A 16,350-nucleotide genomic window follows, 5' to 3' on the forward strand; every position below is an offset into this window, starting at 1 on the left:
GATCTTGGCTCACCGCAATCTTCCCCTCCCAGATTCAAGTGATTCTCAGGTCCCCCAAGCAGATGGGACCACAGCTATGTGCCAGCATGCCTGGCTAATTTTTGGATTTTAGCAGAGACAGGGTTTCACCATGTTGGCCAGGCTGGTTTCAAACCCTGGAGCTCAAGTGATCCACCTTCCTCAGCCTCCCAAAGTGCTGGGATTACAGGCGTGAGCCACCATGCCCGGCCCATGCATGTATTATTAATGTTGAAGTAGATAATTTCAAAAACATCAACGAAGTGTAAGATCTTTCACTCATAGGTGCAAAATATCATGCCAATTGCCCTCTATGAGCTGTCATAAGCCATAGCCTAGAGGTTCAAGTCCATTTCAATTTTCAGCCAAACCCAACTCATAAACAAGAACGCAAAGAAGACAGAAAAACCCACTACCCGCAAGCCGAAGCTGACGCTGTGATGTGGCCCTGGCCTGTCACGGCATGTTACAGCATGGCCCAGGCCTGTATCATGTTCCCTAGATTGCTGACTACCAACTAGTTACAGCTGACTCTAATCAGCCCAGGATTTGACCATCTCTGCATTGAACCTGGAATTGCTACTTTTAAAATGGAAACACTGTTTCTCACCTCTCCTCCCTAGACTCCATTTCACAGAGGAAAGCATCACAGGGAGAGAAAGCCGCTGTTTTTTCTTCCTTCTTTGCTTTGCTTTGTCTCTTTCTTTTCTCTGTCTCTCTCTCTTCTCTCTCTTTTTCGTTCTTTCTCTTTTTTTGAGATAGGGTCTCACTCTCTCGCCCAGGCTGGAGTGCAGTGGCACGATCGGCTCACTGCAACCTCCGCCTCCCAGGTTCAAGCAATTCTCCTGTTTCAGCCTCCCAAGTAGCTGGGATTACAGACATGTGCCACCGTGCCTGGCTAATTTTTGTAGTTTTAGTAGAGAGGGTTTTACTGTGTTGGCCAGGCTTCTTTCCCTCCCTCCCCCAACTCTTCTTTCCTTCCTTTCTCTCTCCCTGCCTACTTTCCAACTTTTGGGGGTGTTGAATTTGTTGAGTCATGGCGAACAAGCAGAAACTCCAATGATACTGTTACCGAACAGAGAACTCTACACAAAGTTGACGTGATTAATAATTCATTCACATAATCCTCATTCTCACGAAAGCCTGGAATGGATTTCCTGTTTGCTTATGGCAGGAAAGCTACTGTGGCCAGGCTCCAACTCCTCCCACTGTAGATAACACCAGCCTTCATAAGCAGCACGTAGCCGGGGTGGTAGCTCACGCCTGTAATCCCAGCACTTTGGAAGGCCGAGGTGGGCAGATCACCTGAGGTCAGGGGTTTGAGACCAGCCTGTCTCTACTAACAATATAAAAATTACCTAGAAGTCGCAGTGGGCGCCTGTAATCCCAGCTACTCGGGAGGCTGACGCAGGAGAATTGCTTGAACCCAGGAGACGGAGGCTGCAGTGAGCCGAGATCGCACCACTGCACTCTACCCTCGGCGACACAGCAAGACTGTCTCAAAAACAACAACAAAAAGCAGGACGTGAGACTTCTACCTGCTCACTCAGAATCATTTCTGCACCAACCATGGCCACCTTTGTGGAGCTCAGTACCAAAGCCAAGATGCCCATTGTGGGCCTGGGCACTTGGAAGGTAAATATGCAAATCTTTGCACAGCCTTCTTCCCTGGAGGGGCCTTTGGGTGTTTTCTCTTTCTGCATTCAGCCAGGAAAGCCTGGAGGTCGGGCAGGGGTTTGGAGAGGTGAGATTCAGTCCTGGAGCCGAGACTCAGCTTGCTTTCTTTTCTCAGAGCTCATTCAGGCTGCAAAGCTCCAAGGCTGGCTTTCCCAGCAGTGCTGAGAGCTTCTCTAGCAAGTATCAAAGTTCAAGCAGCTGTTGGACCTAAAATTGTTTTCCAGGGCAGTTTCTCTCTCTGGCTCTAGGAGACAATTGGGCTCAACATTTCCCCAGAGTCTTGGCTGTGGCTTTGTTGTGGGCCGGGTGGTTGCAGAGATGATGCAGACCCCCAAGTCCTTGGCATCCCTTTGCAGCTCAGGGTGTGGGACTTGGGCTAGCAGAATCCATATGACCTGGGAGCTTGTTAGAAATGCAGAACTGGCCGGGTGTGGTGGCTCATGCCTGTAATCCCAGCACTTTGGGAGACCCAGACAGGAGGATTGCTTGAGCCCAGGAGTTGGAGACCAGTCTGGGCAGCATGGTAAGACCCCATTTCTACAAAAAATAAATAAATTAGCTGGGCATGGTGGGACACACCTGTAGTCCCAGCCACTTGGGAGGCTGAGGTGGAGATTGAGTGTTGAGCCTGAGAGGTCAAGGCTGCAGTGAGCAGTGATTGTGCCACTGTCCTCCAGTTTCGGCAACAGAGTGAGATCCAAGAAAGAAAGAGAGAAAGAGAGAGAGAGAAAACGCAGAGTCTCAGGCTCCACACCAGGCTACTGATGGGCGTCTGCACTTTTACAAGATCCCCAGGTGGTTCCTGTACACACTGAAATCTGCAACGTGCTGGGGCTGCCGAGAGCCTGGGCTGAGAGTCCTGAGCTACACTTGGCTGTGTTAATGTCAGCTGGCAAAACGGCGTAAGGCACATCCAGGACTCAGTGAGGCAGGTTCCTGAGCCTCTCTTAGGCTAAGTTTGAAGTTGTTCCATCACCACCTCACTCTGCCTTCTTTGCCATTTCCATCCATGATGGCACTACCCTAACTAGCGACCAGAAGCAGTCTTTGGAATTCCTCTTCTCTCCTATCCCTCATGGCTAATGCCTGTGCTGAGTCTTCTGCCTCTGGCTCTTTCCTTCTGTGCACCCTGATGTTTCCCCTCTCTTGTGCCGAGCTGGAGGGTAGGACACTCTGTTGCCACACTGGGTCATTCTCAGGATACATTCTAGGTGTATCTGGACGAACAGATCACTTCCAGCTTGATTCATGCACAGCGTCTCTTGTTCAATAGCAAGATTTGCCCAAAATCAGAGCTTCAATCCTATATAAATGGAACACAAAATCACTTCCAGAACTCTAGGGAATCTGCTCACCCTGGGTAAGTTTACCAGACAGTTTCACAATTTTGGAATTGAATGTAAGAATTACGAAACAAGCCATCTTCAACACGTGGAGACGATAGACTAAAGGATTATGAACTTGGCAGTGGAGGTGAAGGATGGTGTAGTGTAGCGGTGGGGGACACAGGGGTGTTTCTGGATGCCTGGCAGCAGCCTGTTTCTTGTTCAGGTGGTAGGGCAGCTGTGCATCTATATATTGTGTTCTTTTCAATGTTTGTTATCTCACAGTAGAAGATGTTTTAAAGACTATTTTGTGAGAGATCTAGTTTTAAGTGCTTTTTGCCCCCATCATGGCTTGGTTAGGTTAGAACAAATATGTGATAATTCTATTTCCTTTCTTTTCTTTCCTTCCCTTCTTTCTCTCCCTCTCTCTTGTTCTCCCTCCCTCCCTCTTTCTTCTTATAGGAATGGAAAACAAACTCTATTCCTATAAGGTTTTCTATTTCTCCTTTCTTTCTGAAAGGATCCTTGTATAATGAATGGCCTCTACTGAGACTTACTGTGTGTCAGGTGATGTGCTTAACTTAACATTCATTGCAGCGTGTCATCACCACAAAGGCCTCATGAGGCTGGTGCTATGTTTTTTTTTTTTTTTTTCCATTTTGCAGACAAGGTTTAGAGAGATGGAATCAACTACTTAGACCTACACACCCAGTAAGTGTTGGAATCCGGATTGATGCTGTAATGACCATTATCCAGATCCTTATCACCATTTGGGGATATTGTCTGAAAATTCCTCTGGGTTTTTTATAGTCAAGCTTTCATCTGGGTCTTCAGGAAGTTGCAGTGGAGCCATCTGCACTCCCCGACACACCTGAAGACATTTCAGGACTAACCTGGTTGAAAGGGAACTGACTTTAACTAGGACAGGACATAGGACATAATCATAATAAAGTGTGTATCCTCCCGGATATCCTCCCGGATATCGCCTGGCAAAGGAGACCCCAGTGAGGCCTTGGTTTGGAGAAACTGGGCCATGTGGGGCAGCTTGTTGAAGGTGGTCTGGGGACAAGACAACATGTTGGTTGCTGAATGTGGTATATTTCCAGCTACTGGGGAGGTGGGAGGATTGCTTGAACCTGGGAGTGTGAGGCCAGCCTGGGCAACATGGCAACTCCCCATCGCTTAAAAAAAAAAAAACATGTGTGATGGGCTTTTCTTTTGCTTTTCAGTCTCCTCTCGGCAAAGTGAAAGAAGCGGTGAAGGTGGCCATTGATGCAGGATATCGCCACATTGACTGTGCCTATGCCTATGAGAATGAACATGAGGTGGGGGAAGCCATCCAAGAGAAGATCCAAGAGCAGGCTGTGAAGCGGGAGGACCTGTTCATCGTCAGCAAGGTGTACATGGCGCATTGGGTGGGAGGCCTTCACTTGAAGGCAGGCAGAAGTATCTGGGTCGGGTCGGCAGCGAGATCTCTGTCAGCCTTTTCTATATGTAGCCCTTTTCATCCCTGCCTTGATAACATCCGTGGATACAATTCTATCCATACTCCAAGCCGCTATTGATCATTGAACATGTCGTTGCTGCGCCACCTGCCTGCGGGTTGGTTTTCCCACAGTGGGCTTGTCTCCATGGAGCCCTGCACTGCCCTGGGCCTCCGTGTTCCCCATCAGAGGGATCCACCATCTGCCCAGAGGCAGTCAGAGGCCAAGGGTACAGGCAGGGCTTGATGTGTGGTCTCCCTGTCAGCACTGTGGACATGCGACTATGTCCCTGAGGCTGTCAGCCAGAGGGCATTTTGGAAACAGTAGGAGCATTTTTCTATTGTCACATATGATTTTCTTCATTAAATCTATCGAAAGGTGAGGTACACAATGTTTTAAAAAAGAAGGGGGTGTTGGGTGTGAGGGGGTTGAGAATCACTGGATTTACATTATACACAACTTGCGAGAAAACACTAGTTCTAGGTACTTGGATATTGCATACATCTGGTGGGACATATAGACCCCACTGTGTAGCAGCCAAGTGTGGATAAAGCCCTTATAAAGTTATCATTTGGGGCCTGACAGGCTTGATAAGGGACCTATCAGATAGGTCAGATAAAGGACCATCTTTCTCGAAGGCCTAAGAATGCTTGACATTTAAAAGTTACACACAAGTCCTACTCTCAGAGAGCCCACAGTTGAGGAAGAGACTGAGACAGGTAAACATTTCAAATCTGTGGCCACATTTACTTAAATGATCTGAGAGACATATAGAGTACTAGGAGAGTTGAAAAAGTAAATTGGTTTTAACACTTAAGACATGTCATTGACGTGCTGAGCCCTGGTGATCTTCCACACTGTGTCGTAGATCTTAATCAGCTTTGTTATAAATGGCCTGTGCCAGGTTAGATCAGGGTGCAAATCAAAAGGCAAAGACAATGGGTATAATGTGGCCCTTCCTTTTCTCAGTATTAACAGCTCACTGTTGCACTCTTTGCAGTTGGGGCCCACTTTCTTTGAGAGACCGCTTGTGAGGAAAGCCTTTGAGAAGACCCTCAAGGACCTGAAGCTGAGCTATCTGGACGTCTATCTTATTCACTGGCCACAGGGATTCAAGGTTTGAGTGACTCCCTTTCTCAGCCTCTAGTTTCTGAGCAGGTGTCAGAAAATACTAGCTGCACTAGGGCTGGGGGGTGGTATGGACTGGAGCAAGAGACCTTGTAGTTCATAATTGGGAGTGTCAGGTGGTCAGGAAGAGACCTTGGAGCAGAAAGACGCTGGCATGGAAGGGAGGCTGAGGCCATGTGTGCTGCTGAGGTGGCCACATGCCTGCGTTTTCTTGCAGTTATGTCTGAGAGAAGCCATGATTTCTGGCAGCCCAGACAAGTTGCAACTGCCCTATCACCTTTGTCTTGATTTCGTGCCCCACAGTTGCCCTCCCAGGAAATCCCTTGGATTACACTTTCATAACTATATTCCAGGGCCTAATTATCTTATTAAGCAAAGCACACCCCGGGAGTGGCATCTTGGAGAAAAGCCCAAGTGCGGTGATGTTGGAAGGAAGCCAATAGTCATCGCGGCTCCCATTGCCTGGGGCTCTGCTCTAGCTGCTCCTGAGGGGTGGGAGAGACAAATTTCCAGCTCTCTCCCCTCCTGACCAGCGGGAGTGCTGATGGCCTGCCATCCCTCATTCCATGTCTCTTCTAGAAGCTGCAAGGATGGAAGCTGGCCAATATCTTCCCCAGAAAACCACACCCTGGAGATCTAATCCTTATCCAGTGATACTGAAATGAAAGTTTGCCTTTGGGTGTACACAGGATCTAGGTGTATGAGGTGAATGTCTATGGTGATAAAGGTGGCTTCTGGAATGTACTAACTGCAGATCTTAACGTCAATCCAGTGGTTTCTAAAATATATGGATTAATATGCTATAGTAGATATAGAGATTTTATTTAAACTCACATACTTGTAGCATGTACTGCAGAGTCTGAAAAACTGGTGTGCACATGTGGTATTTAGCAAGAGTCAGGACCCTGAAACCTTGTTTAACAGAACCAAGTGCCGTGATGCAGATTCCAGTAAACTTTTCATTCTGTATTTACAGTCTGGGGATAACATTTTTCCCAAAGATGATAAAGGTAATATCATCGGTGGAAAAGCAACGTTCTTGGATGCCTGGGAGGTAGGTTCCAGCTTCCTCTACGTGTGCTGGGAGAGAAATCTTCAGTTATCCATGAGACTTCCCGTTGATATGAAAGAGGCCGTGTGCCTGATGCTTTCTAATTTCATCATTGTGATTCTCTAGCTCTTCTAATATCTTCCTCATCACCTTTGGCTTTTGGGTGCATCTGATACTATTTAGATTTCAAGTCTAGAACTGAGTCTTCCAATAAGACTGGAAATACAATGTACCCCACTTTGGGGAACACACATGCTGTTCACAAACCAGGGCGAGCCATTTGAAACAGGAGGTTTGGGCCTGGGTTTGCTCATAGCAGCTGAGTAACCTAGGGTCAGTTTTGTAACTCTTTTAGTGCTGAGTTTTCTTTTCTTAAAAAAGAAGTCTTATAACACATACTACTAATATATATTTTTGAGGGTACAATAAAGATTAAGATGGTTTACATGCCAGAAACATTAGTCACAGTAGCCATTTAATCATCTAAACCTATAAGACAGGGTTAACATCCACCTTTATAAATAATGACATTTGAAGCCTAGATTGATTGGTGACTTGCGCAGGTCATGTCACAATGTGTGTGGCAGAGCTGGGATTGGACCTAGACTCATCTGAGTCACAAGTCCAACCACCAAAGCCATCAGCGTGGTGCTTGGCAGGCAGTGAACACAAATCCAGAAATCAGGGAGCCTGAGTGCCCTGCTTCCCAGATCACATCATGACCTGTTTCACATCATTCACATTCAAAGTGAATTAGGGATCAGTGTTTTCTCTGATCGTTTTTTATTATACCAGTCTATCCTTTTGCAAATGCTAGTAGAGAACAAAGTGGAGGAATGAGTTATAAATGAACACTGGCATATGACTCCAAGAGTTAATGGTGTCATAGTGGCAGCTGTCTGTGTAGGGATGCATGTAGTTGCGAGTTTGTATTGTGTTTTACAAGGGAAAATATATTAAGCCTCACCTTTCTGAAATGCTTAGAATTGACAAGATTCAATTAAATGTAGCTTTTTCTGTGTATTGTTGGTCCAAAAACATTAATCCACAAACACAACATTCTTTTTTTAAAGACAGACTCTCACTTTGTCACCCAGGCTGGAGTGCAGTGGCTTCATCTTGGCTCACTGCAACATCCCTCTATCGAGTTAAAGCCATTCTCCTGCCTTAGCCTCCTGAGTAGCTGGGACTGCACGTGCATACAACCACGCTCGGCTAACTTTTGTATTTTTAGTAGTGACAGGGTTTCACCGTATTAGCCAGACTGGTCTCGAACTCCTGACCTCAGGGGATCCACCCATCTCGGCTTCCCAGAGTACTCGGATTACAGGTGTGAGCCACTGCACCTGGCAGTTTGCCTTACATTTGATCAGTTTTTTTGCCTTAGCTCCTATGATGATATTAAGTATGGCAAGTATGTAAGTGTAGCCTGCGTCTCACAGTGCTGTTTTCTGAATGAATACAGGAATGACTGTTAAATAAAACATTTGAAAGCCATGAAAAGATATCAGTGATCAAGGTCACAGGCTCTGATTTGAAACAAGCAGGCTTGAATATGAAAGCACTGGATGTTTCTGTAGACCCACAGCCAGTTCAGTAGAAACCTCATTGACCACCCTGAAGCAGACGGGAGGAAAAAGTATAAAGATGTCAAGTTCGAAGACAGGCAAACTAACCTGACCTATGATGTACAATAGCTTTTAAATTATCTAATTGCTCCATCGGCAGTTTGAGGGAACCTTAAGATTTCATAGCTTTTAAACTCTTCTCCTCAACTGAGTAACTTCCTCTACGCTAGTGGTCTCAATGTTGGCTGAGCATTAGAATCACCTGAGGAGTTTACAAATCCCAATGTCTAGGCTACAACTCAGATAAAATCTGTAACAAACTCCGGGGGGTGAAACCCAGCCACCGATATTACTTTTATTTTTGTTTGTTTTAATTTAGAGAGTCTTGTCCTATTGCCTAGGCTGCGGTACAGTGGCAAGATCATAGCACAGTGCAGCCTCGGACTCCTGGGCTCAAGCAATCCTCCCAAGTAGCTGGGATCAGAGGCACATGCGACCACATCCAGCTAATTAAAAAAAATTTTTCTGGTAGACACAGAGTCTTGCTATGTTGCCCAGGATGGTCTCGAACACCTGGCCTCAAGCAATCCTCCTGTCTCAGGCTCTGATAATGTGTATCAGAAAGATATATGTTATTAGTATGCATTATAAGACTTTAAGAAGAGAATATGAAGGTCTACAAGAGTTAAAAAACTTACCCTAGGTTGCTGAAACCCAGGCCCAAACCCCCTGTTCCAATCCTATCCCAAAGTGCTGAGATTACAGTCATGAGCCACTGCATCCACCGGTAGTTTTTAAACTTCTCTGGTGATTCCAAGTTGCAGCCAAAGTTGAGAAGGGCTGGATAAAGAGTTCCCTGAACAAGTCATGTTCATCCCTGCCTCTGAGCTTTGCTATTGCCTTCCTGTCTCATAGGCTCATGTTTTTCCCCTCTTTTCTCTCTCTCTCTGTTTTTGTTTGTTTGTTTGTTTTTTGTTTTTAGGCTCACTTTAAACTCTACCTGAAGGTCTGCCCTGACAGCTGCAGGCTGTGTGAATCTCTTCCTTCTCTGCCCTTTCTGACTCTGTCTATGCCACGGTCATGTTATCTGAGGTAACCTCGGGGTCATGGTTAATGGCTCCACAGAAGGGAACCCTAACAGTTTAATTGGACTATGAGAATCCCAGAAGAAGGAAGCACATTGTATACTTTTACATCCTGACAACTTCTGGAACATGCAATAGATGGCTAATAAATACATGTTGCATTGGAGGCTGCTGCTAACATATATGATATCTTTGGGCAAGTTTGGAAAATGCCCAATATAGGCTAAAAGTTATACAAAGATTCCCTTCCTTGGGGGTCCCTGTAGTTTCTGTACCGGGAAGCATGGCTGGATATGCAGACGGTGGGTCAGGTTTCAGCCCCACACAACCCCTTGCCCAGGTGCCCCTGCCAGGGCATAATCTATACGCATGACCTTCCTGCAAACCCAAGCACGGTTGATGTGGGAGAAAGTGACTCAGGACCCACAAGTGAGGCTTCTCCACATGCTGCAGCCTCTTCCTGACTAACACAGCTTGCCCAGGTTTGGGTGTACAATGCACACACAGCAGTAGCTACCCACTGTCATTTGGATTCATTAAAAATAAAATCATCTCATAAGTTTGCAAATGTTCATTTTTTATTTTTTTATTTTTTGCATTACAAAACTTTCATATTTCCCCTGTGTACAGAAGTATAATTTTGAGTGTGTTTCTTTATGTGTAAGGTGAGGGTGGCAAGAATATAAAATCTTTACCTGTTACTCCTAGTTTTTCTTGGGCTGAGGAGGGGCAGTAGTACTGGAACATTCACTGATGGGCACCCAGGCCCTGGACTGAAATTTCCTGTGAATGCCTCGGCTAACCCTGTTGTTCTGGATCCTTTAGCAATCTCTGACCCAGGGAGGACTAAGGGAAGCCAGGGTCCCTGTAGTCCCTCTGGGGCTGCCCAAAAGGTCTTCCTTTCTATGACAGGCCATGGAGGAGCTGGTGGATGAGGGGCTGGTGAAAGCCCTTGGCATCTCCAATTTCAACCACTTCCAGATTGAGAAGCTCTTGAACAAACCTGGACTGAAATATAAACCAGTGACTAACCAGGTAAATTCTGTTTAGTATAAGGGTAAATAAAGGTCTTGCCCTATTACTTCTTAAACATTGGGAGGAATGTTCAATGCTATCTATGCCCCGAGTGTCACCTCAGGGGTCAGTGATCAGGACACTTGTGGGAGGTGTGAGGCTGATCTCATGGATTTTTTAGCAAGAATCTCAGTGGGTAGATGTTTGGTCTTTGCTTGGTGGTCTTTGGGTGTCTGTGTAGAACTCCCTATGACCAACTCAAAAAGCCAGCCAGCTTTCCCCGTGATGAGGATTGTTTGCTGTTGCAGGTTGAGTGTCACCCGTACCTCACGCAGGAGAAACTGATCCAGTATTGCCACTCCAAGGGCATCACCGTTACAGCCTACAGCCCGCTGGGCTCTCCGGATAGACCTTGGTGAGGCTTCCAAGCAGTGGATCCTTCTCTTGATAATCTTAAAAACATTATTTTATATTTGGTAAATATTGGTATGAGACCATAAGTCACTGGTAAGGTAATGCATTTGGTACAACCAAATGGGAAGACGGTGGTAAAAAATGGGAATTGAAAAGCCACAACAACAGCAACAACAAAAACATGGGCGACGTGTTTGACCCTCTGGGAATATTTCCAGTTCAGCCACCCAAGGATGAACCAGGCTTTGCAAAACGCTGAGGCTTCAGAGCCCGGGGGAAGGACCCAAGCTTCCAGGTCCTCCTGCCTGTCTCCCAGATGGAGAGGCTCTGATGATCAGTCTTGAGACCCTCATTGGTGTGGTGTCCATCTGTACATGGTAGCCATGGTGATTGTTCACATCAGCATCTTTCTGCCTCTAGGGCCAAGCCAGAGGACCCTTCCCTGCTGGAGGATCCCAAGATTAAGGAGATTGCTGCAAAGCACAAGAAAACCACAGCCCAGGTACCATATTTTTATTTTTCTTGTTATCCAACAAGTCTTTTTTCCAGTCTCATGTTTCATTTCTTGTGTTGTCCTCAACTAACTCTTTAAAGGGGAAGAACACAGGAGCTGAAGCCATCTAAAGTGTTTCCTTCGAAGTCTGTTGGAACCTCCAGGAAACACAAGAGCCGTCACTGAAACAAAGATAGCTTCTGCCTCACAGCTTCCTGTTAAGCCCTACAGCCAAGTCGCAAAGCATGGCTTTGAAGTCTAGGGATATAGGTGCAGATGCCACCTCCACCTCTGATCAGCCTTACGACCTAAACTGCTTTCTTTATTCCTAAAAAATGAAGATCACAGAGTTGTCCCTAAGGAGAAGGGAGAGAATGAAGCGAGGGGCTGACACAAATCTAATAGCTCAAAGGGCTCAGTCAGTATCAGCGATTGTACCTGAAGCCACAGTGAGCTGCAGAGATGTTTTATTCTTCCGTTCCATAAAAGGAGGGGTCCTTGTAGCTGAGTGGAAACATGATGTCCCCTTTCCGCACAGGTTCTGATCCGTTTCCATATCCAGAGGAATGTGATTGTGATCCCCAAGTCTGTGACACCAGCACGCATTGTTGAGAACATTCAGGTAAGATCCCGGCTGGTCGGCCCTGGTACTTCTCAGTGGGGTGGGGCAGAGGCAGACCCTCTCACCAGGATTCTCACCTCATTCCTCCACTGTCTTTGGCCCCCTCCGTTCCCACCACCCTATCATTTTCCAGTATAGGGTGCTAGGCTCAATATACCTGAGATGAATGACCCATGGGCTTAGGACATGCTGGGGACGGTGCCTGCTGAAGCCCTGTCAGGTGTGAGCACAGCTGTGCCTCACACCACTGAGAAGACCCTCAGTTGCCCCTGAGCAGCTAAGCCCTGGGCCACCACATGAGCAGACTGTCCTGGCCTCCCTGCTCATCTTCTGGCAGCAGAGGAGGTGTGAACTGTCCTTGGAGAACTGTCTTCTAGAAGGGCGCATCATGGAGCACAGGGCCTGTGCACACCTGGGGCTTAGTGCCTGTGAGCCTGGTCTCCCTCCCCTAGAACACTGAGCACTACAAATACTGTGGTCTTTGTGTAGGACCTAATTTAGAGAAAAATTTGCATCCCGTGGACATAATGGGAAAAACACCTGTGACCAGTTTGTGCTGCTAGAACTCCCTGCTAGAATGGCTGACAGTCTCCAGTCACAGCAGTAATGGCCTTACTGATGATGTACTGGAACTCCTATCTTTCCAGGTCTTTGACTTTAAATTGAGTGATGAGGAGATGGCAACCATCCTCACCTTCAACAGAAACTGGAGGGCCTGCACCGGGTTGCAGTAAGTTGCATGGAGTTAACTAGGAGCATTGCCAGGAGATTTTCTAAACTGGTAGAGAGTTAGCTGAAAGGACTAGAAGGCTGCTGGGACTACTTGTGTCTTCAAATACAATTTTGGGGCAGTTTTGTAAGTAAAAATTGGGGTGCCTGGGAATCACTGCGAGGGACACATCTCTAATTGCTGCTCATTGTCTGAACTTCTGGATGTAGAGCTAGAATTGTAACAGAAGGTGTGTTGTCAATAGGCAGAAGGTGAGCATTCATTTATTCCTACATTCAATAAATATCTAGTGGTCCTCTATGTGCCAGGCATTTTCTAGGTGCTTGGGTTATCATACTATGCAAAGCTGCTGCCTCCACATGCTTAGGGAGGGAGGGAAGAAGACAGAACAGAAATAAATCAACTCAAAATACATGTGACAGACAGTAACAAATGCTAGACAGAAAAATAAAGTAGGGCAAAGTGGATAGGAAGTGGTGGGTGGTAGTGGGACGGATCCTTTATACAGGGTGGGTCAAGGGAGGCTTTGCTGTGAAGGATATGCCATATGCATATTTGGGGAAAGAGCATTCTTGGAATTGATAACAGCAGGTGCCAAGGCCCTGAGGTGGGATTGTGTTTAGAGCATTCAAGGAAGAAGGCCAGGGAGGCTGGATTAAATAATCTCCAAATGCCTCTTAAAGGAGGTGGTGGTAACTCTACTTTAAATGTCAGATAAGTGGTTGAAAGAAAGTTTTCACTCTGGCTAGGTGGGAATCCTAAATCATCTCTTTACAATCAATACTTTCTGATTAATGTATCTAATGAAATATATCAAAGAGAGTTGTCTGGCATTTATTACTTCGAGGTCTGTAATTCAATGACAATTTGAATTTCTTCCAATGTTTCTATAGCCAAAATGATTTTTCAGCTTTTAAAAATGGTTTCAGTATCTCAAGCACAGCTTGCTTGTCGTGATATTCCATATCTATTCTGCCCACCTTTAGTATCACAGAAGCCTTTCCTCATCTTATAATGGCTTATTTTTATCAGTGTTTAACAAAGTAGCAGCTGCTTAGTGTAAAAAGGCAGGGTGAACATAAAATGGGACTCTCCCCCAAACTGAATGGCTGACCTTCCAATGAACATCATATCCAGTGGAGGCAATGGGTTGGTGGCTCAGGAGTAAGTGCACCTGGCCTCAGATCCAACACTAACCCTGGTTTCTTAGCTGTGTGACGTTGGGTAAATTTCCTAGTTTTTCTTAGTTGGTTTCTTTACCTATAAAGTAGGATGATAATACTCATCTCGGCTAACATCCATTGAACCTTCGCTGAGAATGTGCCAGGGTCCTGAGCCCTTTGCCAGTGCTATTATCTCATTTAATACTCATAACAAACCCCAAGCTGTCAATTCTGCCGTTGTTTCCTACCTCAGCATGTTGTGACAGTGGATTGGGACAAGACTTGTCAGTTGCCTCACCTGACACCAGGCTAACCATGAGTTGTCATTCTGAGTTGTTTCCCGTGCCCTGGTCACTGTCTGTCCTCCTTCCTAGCAAAGCCCTCGTATCAGTTTGAGGGAAGGTCAAGGTGTGAGCACCCTTCTTATATTCTTGCAGGGAGGAGGCTGAGAGAGCACAGATATGATAGAGTCCACCAAAGAAGAATGCCTTCTCAACCAGAGTTTTTGCTTTGATGGAACAGAGTTTCTCTCTTTTCTTGTTTCTGCAGATCCTCTCATTTGGAGGACTACCCCTACCATGCAGAATATTGAGGTTGAATCTCCTGGAGACATTACACAGGGAATTCTCTTTCTTCGCTGAAGTGTGACTATCTCCACTCACGTCCTATTTTAGCCAAGCTTATCTGAGATCACAGTGAACTTCATCCTGCTGTAGACCAGAATCGAGGTGCTGTTTTAGACATGTATTTCTGTATGTGCAACTAGGATCAGAATATCACAGAAAAACATGGCTTGAATAAGCAGATGACAATTTTTTCCACTTCTCTGATCTGAACAAATATTTGTTAAGCACAAGAAATTCTGCCAACACTGAGGATGTAAAGATCAATAATAAAAAATAATGATGGTAACCAAGATGGATTGAGAGTGGACTATGTTCCCATACCATGTGAAGTGTTTTCCTGTGGGGGAAGTCACTGAATCCTCAAAATAACCCCACTGAGGTAGGTCCTCTTAACATCTTAGGAGGGAGAGAGGAGGAACTTGTCAAGGCCACTCCGGTAGTAAGTGACTGAACCAAGTTTGAAAGGCAGGCAGGCTCTGGGAGAGCTCACAGCGATCGATGGTCATCCTCTTCCTCCTGAGTCTTTTCCTGCCACCTTTCCTCCTTGCCTGTCTCCACTCATTCCCTGTCTTGCTCTCCCACCTTGTCTTCAATACACCATCATGCCAAAGAGTCAATGGCACAGCCTGCAAACTCCACAAAGATGCTACTGTTCACTGAGAGAGATGTGGCATTTCCTTGGAAACTATGGTGGAAATACAATACAGATGCTTACTGTTGCCATTAATCTGGAACATTTCTGTTTGTCCTATAATAATCGCTTCTTATGAAATATTCCAACTATATAGAAATGTACAGAAAATAAAGTAATGAGCCTCTGGTCACCCACATTATAATGTTAACAGGTGTTAGCCGGGTGTAGTGGTGTGCACCTTAGTCCCAGCTACTAGAGAGGCTGAAGCGGGAGGGTCGCTTGAATCGAGGAGGTGGAGGTTGGAGTGAGCCAGACTTGTACCACTGCACTCCAGCCTGGGTGACAGAGAGAGACTCTGTCTCAAAACAAAAAACAAAAACAAATGCTAACATTTTACATTGTCTCCAAACCTTTAAAAAAAATTAAAGAAATTAGGAGTTACCAATATAGTCAAGGACCACTTTGTGCACATTCCCCTGACTACCTCTCCAGAGGCAAATGCCTATCCTAAATTGGTGAGTCCCCTCACCCTCTGATTGGGGCTGGGGGGTACACCTACATTCCCAGGCTTCCTTGCTATGTTATAACTTCCCCTGGGTTTGCTCAGTGAGAGGTACTGTTAGGAGCTTGAAGGGCTGGACAAGGGAAGAGTCAGGCATTTCTCTCTCCCTCTCTCCCTGTCTCTTGACCTTGAGTGGCATCTCCAGTAGAAAGCACATTCCTCTGTGGGCCCAGCTTTTTCCAGGTAGCCTCCACCATGATTCTATCTCCTACCAGCCAAAGCTTCTGGGTTGAGGGAGCAGCACCCTTTCTTTGTCCTTCTTCCTTAGGAGCGAGGATCTCTTCCTGCTGCTTCTAAACTGAGTTGCCTCATCTCCTTTCCATAGCCCAGCTATTCCATCACGTGTAACTGATCACCTATTATAACCAATTATTTGAATCAAACATCCAATATTTAAAAATCTTAGCACAGTTTCTTTTCTCCTGGCTAGACCTTTCCCTGGTATACTTCCCATCCACATTTTTGTATTTTTAGTATATATGTTCACATCCATACACAATGTCATAGACGGGGTACTTTTAAAATGTATATGGAGGCACGCCCATGATGGCTGAATAGGAACAGCTCCAGCCTCCAGCTCCCAGCGTGAGTGACACAGAATACGGGTGATTCTGCACTTTCTTTTTTTTTTTTTTTTTTTTTTTTTTTGAGACGGAGTCTCGCTCTGTTGCCCAGGCTGGAGTGCAGTGGCGCGATCTCGGCTCACTGCAAGCTCCGCCTTCTGGGCTTACGCCATTCTCCTGCCTCAGCCCCCCG

General features: G+C 46.0%; 1 protein-coding gene across 1 annotated transcript; it reads left to right on the top strand.

The window, feature by feature from the left end:
- The first annotated feature begins 1,269 nt into the window (after nt 1-1,269).
- On the top strand, nt 1,270-14,677 carry LOC112620015 (aldo-keto reductase family 1 member B10-like). Its single transcript, XM_025377998.1, has 10 exons — nt 1,270-1,653; nt 4,250-4,417; nt 5,505-5,621; nt 6,609-6,686; nt 10,249-10,371; nt 10,659-10,765; nt 11,185-11,266; nt 11,796-11,879; nt 12,527-12,609; nt 14,322-14,677. The coding sequence occupies exons 1-10, from the start codon at nt 1,588-1,590 to the stop codon at nt 14,362-14,364; spliced, it is 951 nt and encodes a 316-aa protein (XP_025233783.1). The 5' UTR covers nt 1,270-1,587; the 3' UTR covers nt 14,365-14,677.
- The last annotated feature ends 1,673 nt before the right edge of the window (nt 14,678-16,350 follow it).

The sequence above is a fragment of the Theropithecus gelada genome, chromosome 3 (assembly GCF_003255815.1).
Source record: "Theropithecus gelada isolate Dixy chromosome 3, Tgel_1.0, whole genome shotgun sequence".
Classification (NCBI taxonomy): domain Eukaryota; kingdom Metazoa; phylum Chordata; class Mammalia; order Primates; family Cercopithecidae; genus Theropithecus; species Theropithecus gelada.

Bases quoted from the DNA above. Each gene is read 5' to 3' on its own strand.
- LOC112620015 (XM_025377998.1), top strand. From the start codon at position 1,588: ATGGCCACCTTTGTGGAGCTCAGTACCAAAGCCAAGATGCCCATTGTG. The intron at 4,418-5,504 runs GTGTACATGGCG...CACTCTTTGCAG, and splicing joins ACCTGTTCATCGTCAGCAAG to TTGGGGCCCACTTTCTTTGA. The intron at 10,766-11,184 runs GTGAGGCTTCCA...TTCTGCCTCTAG, and splicing joins GGCTCTCCGGATAGACCTTG to GGCCAAGCCAGAGGACCCTT.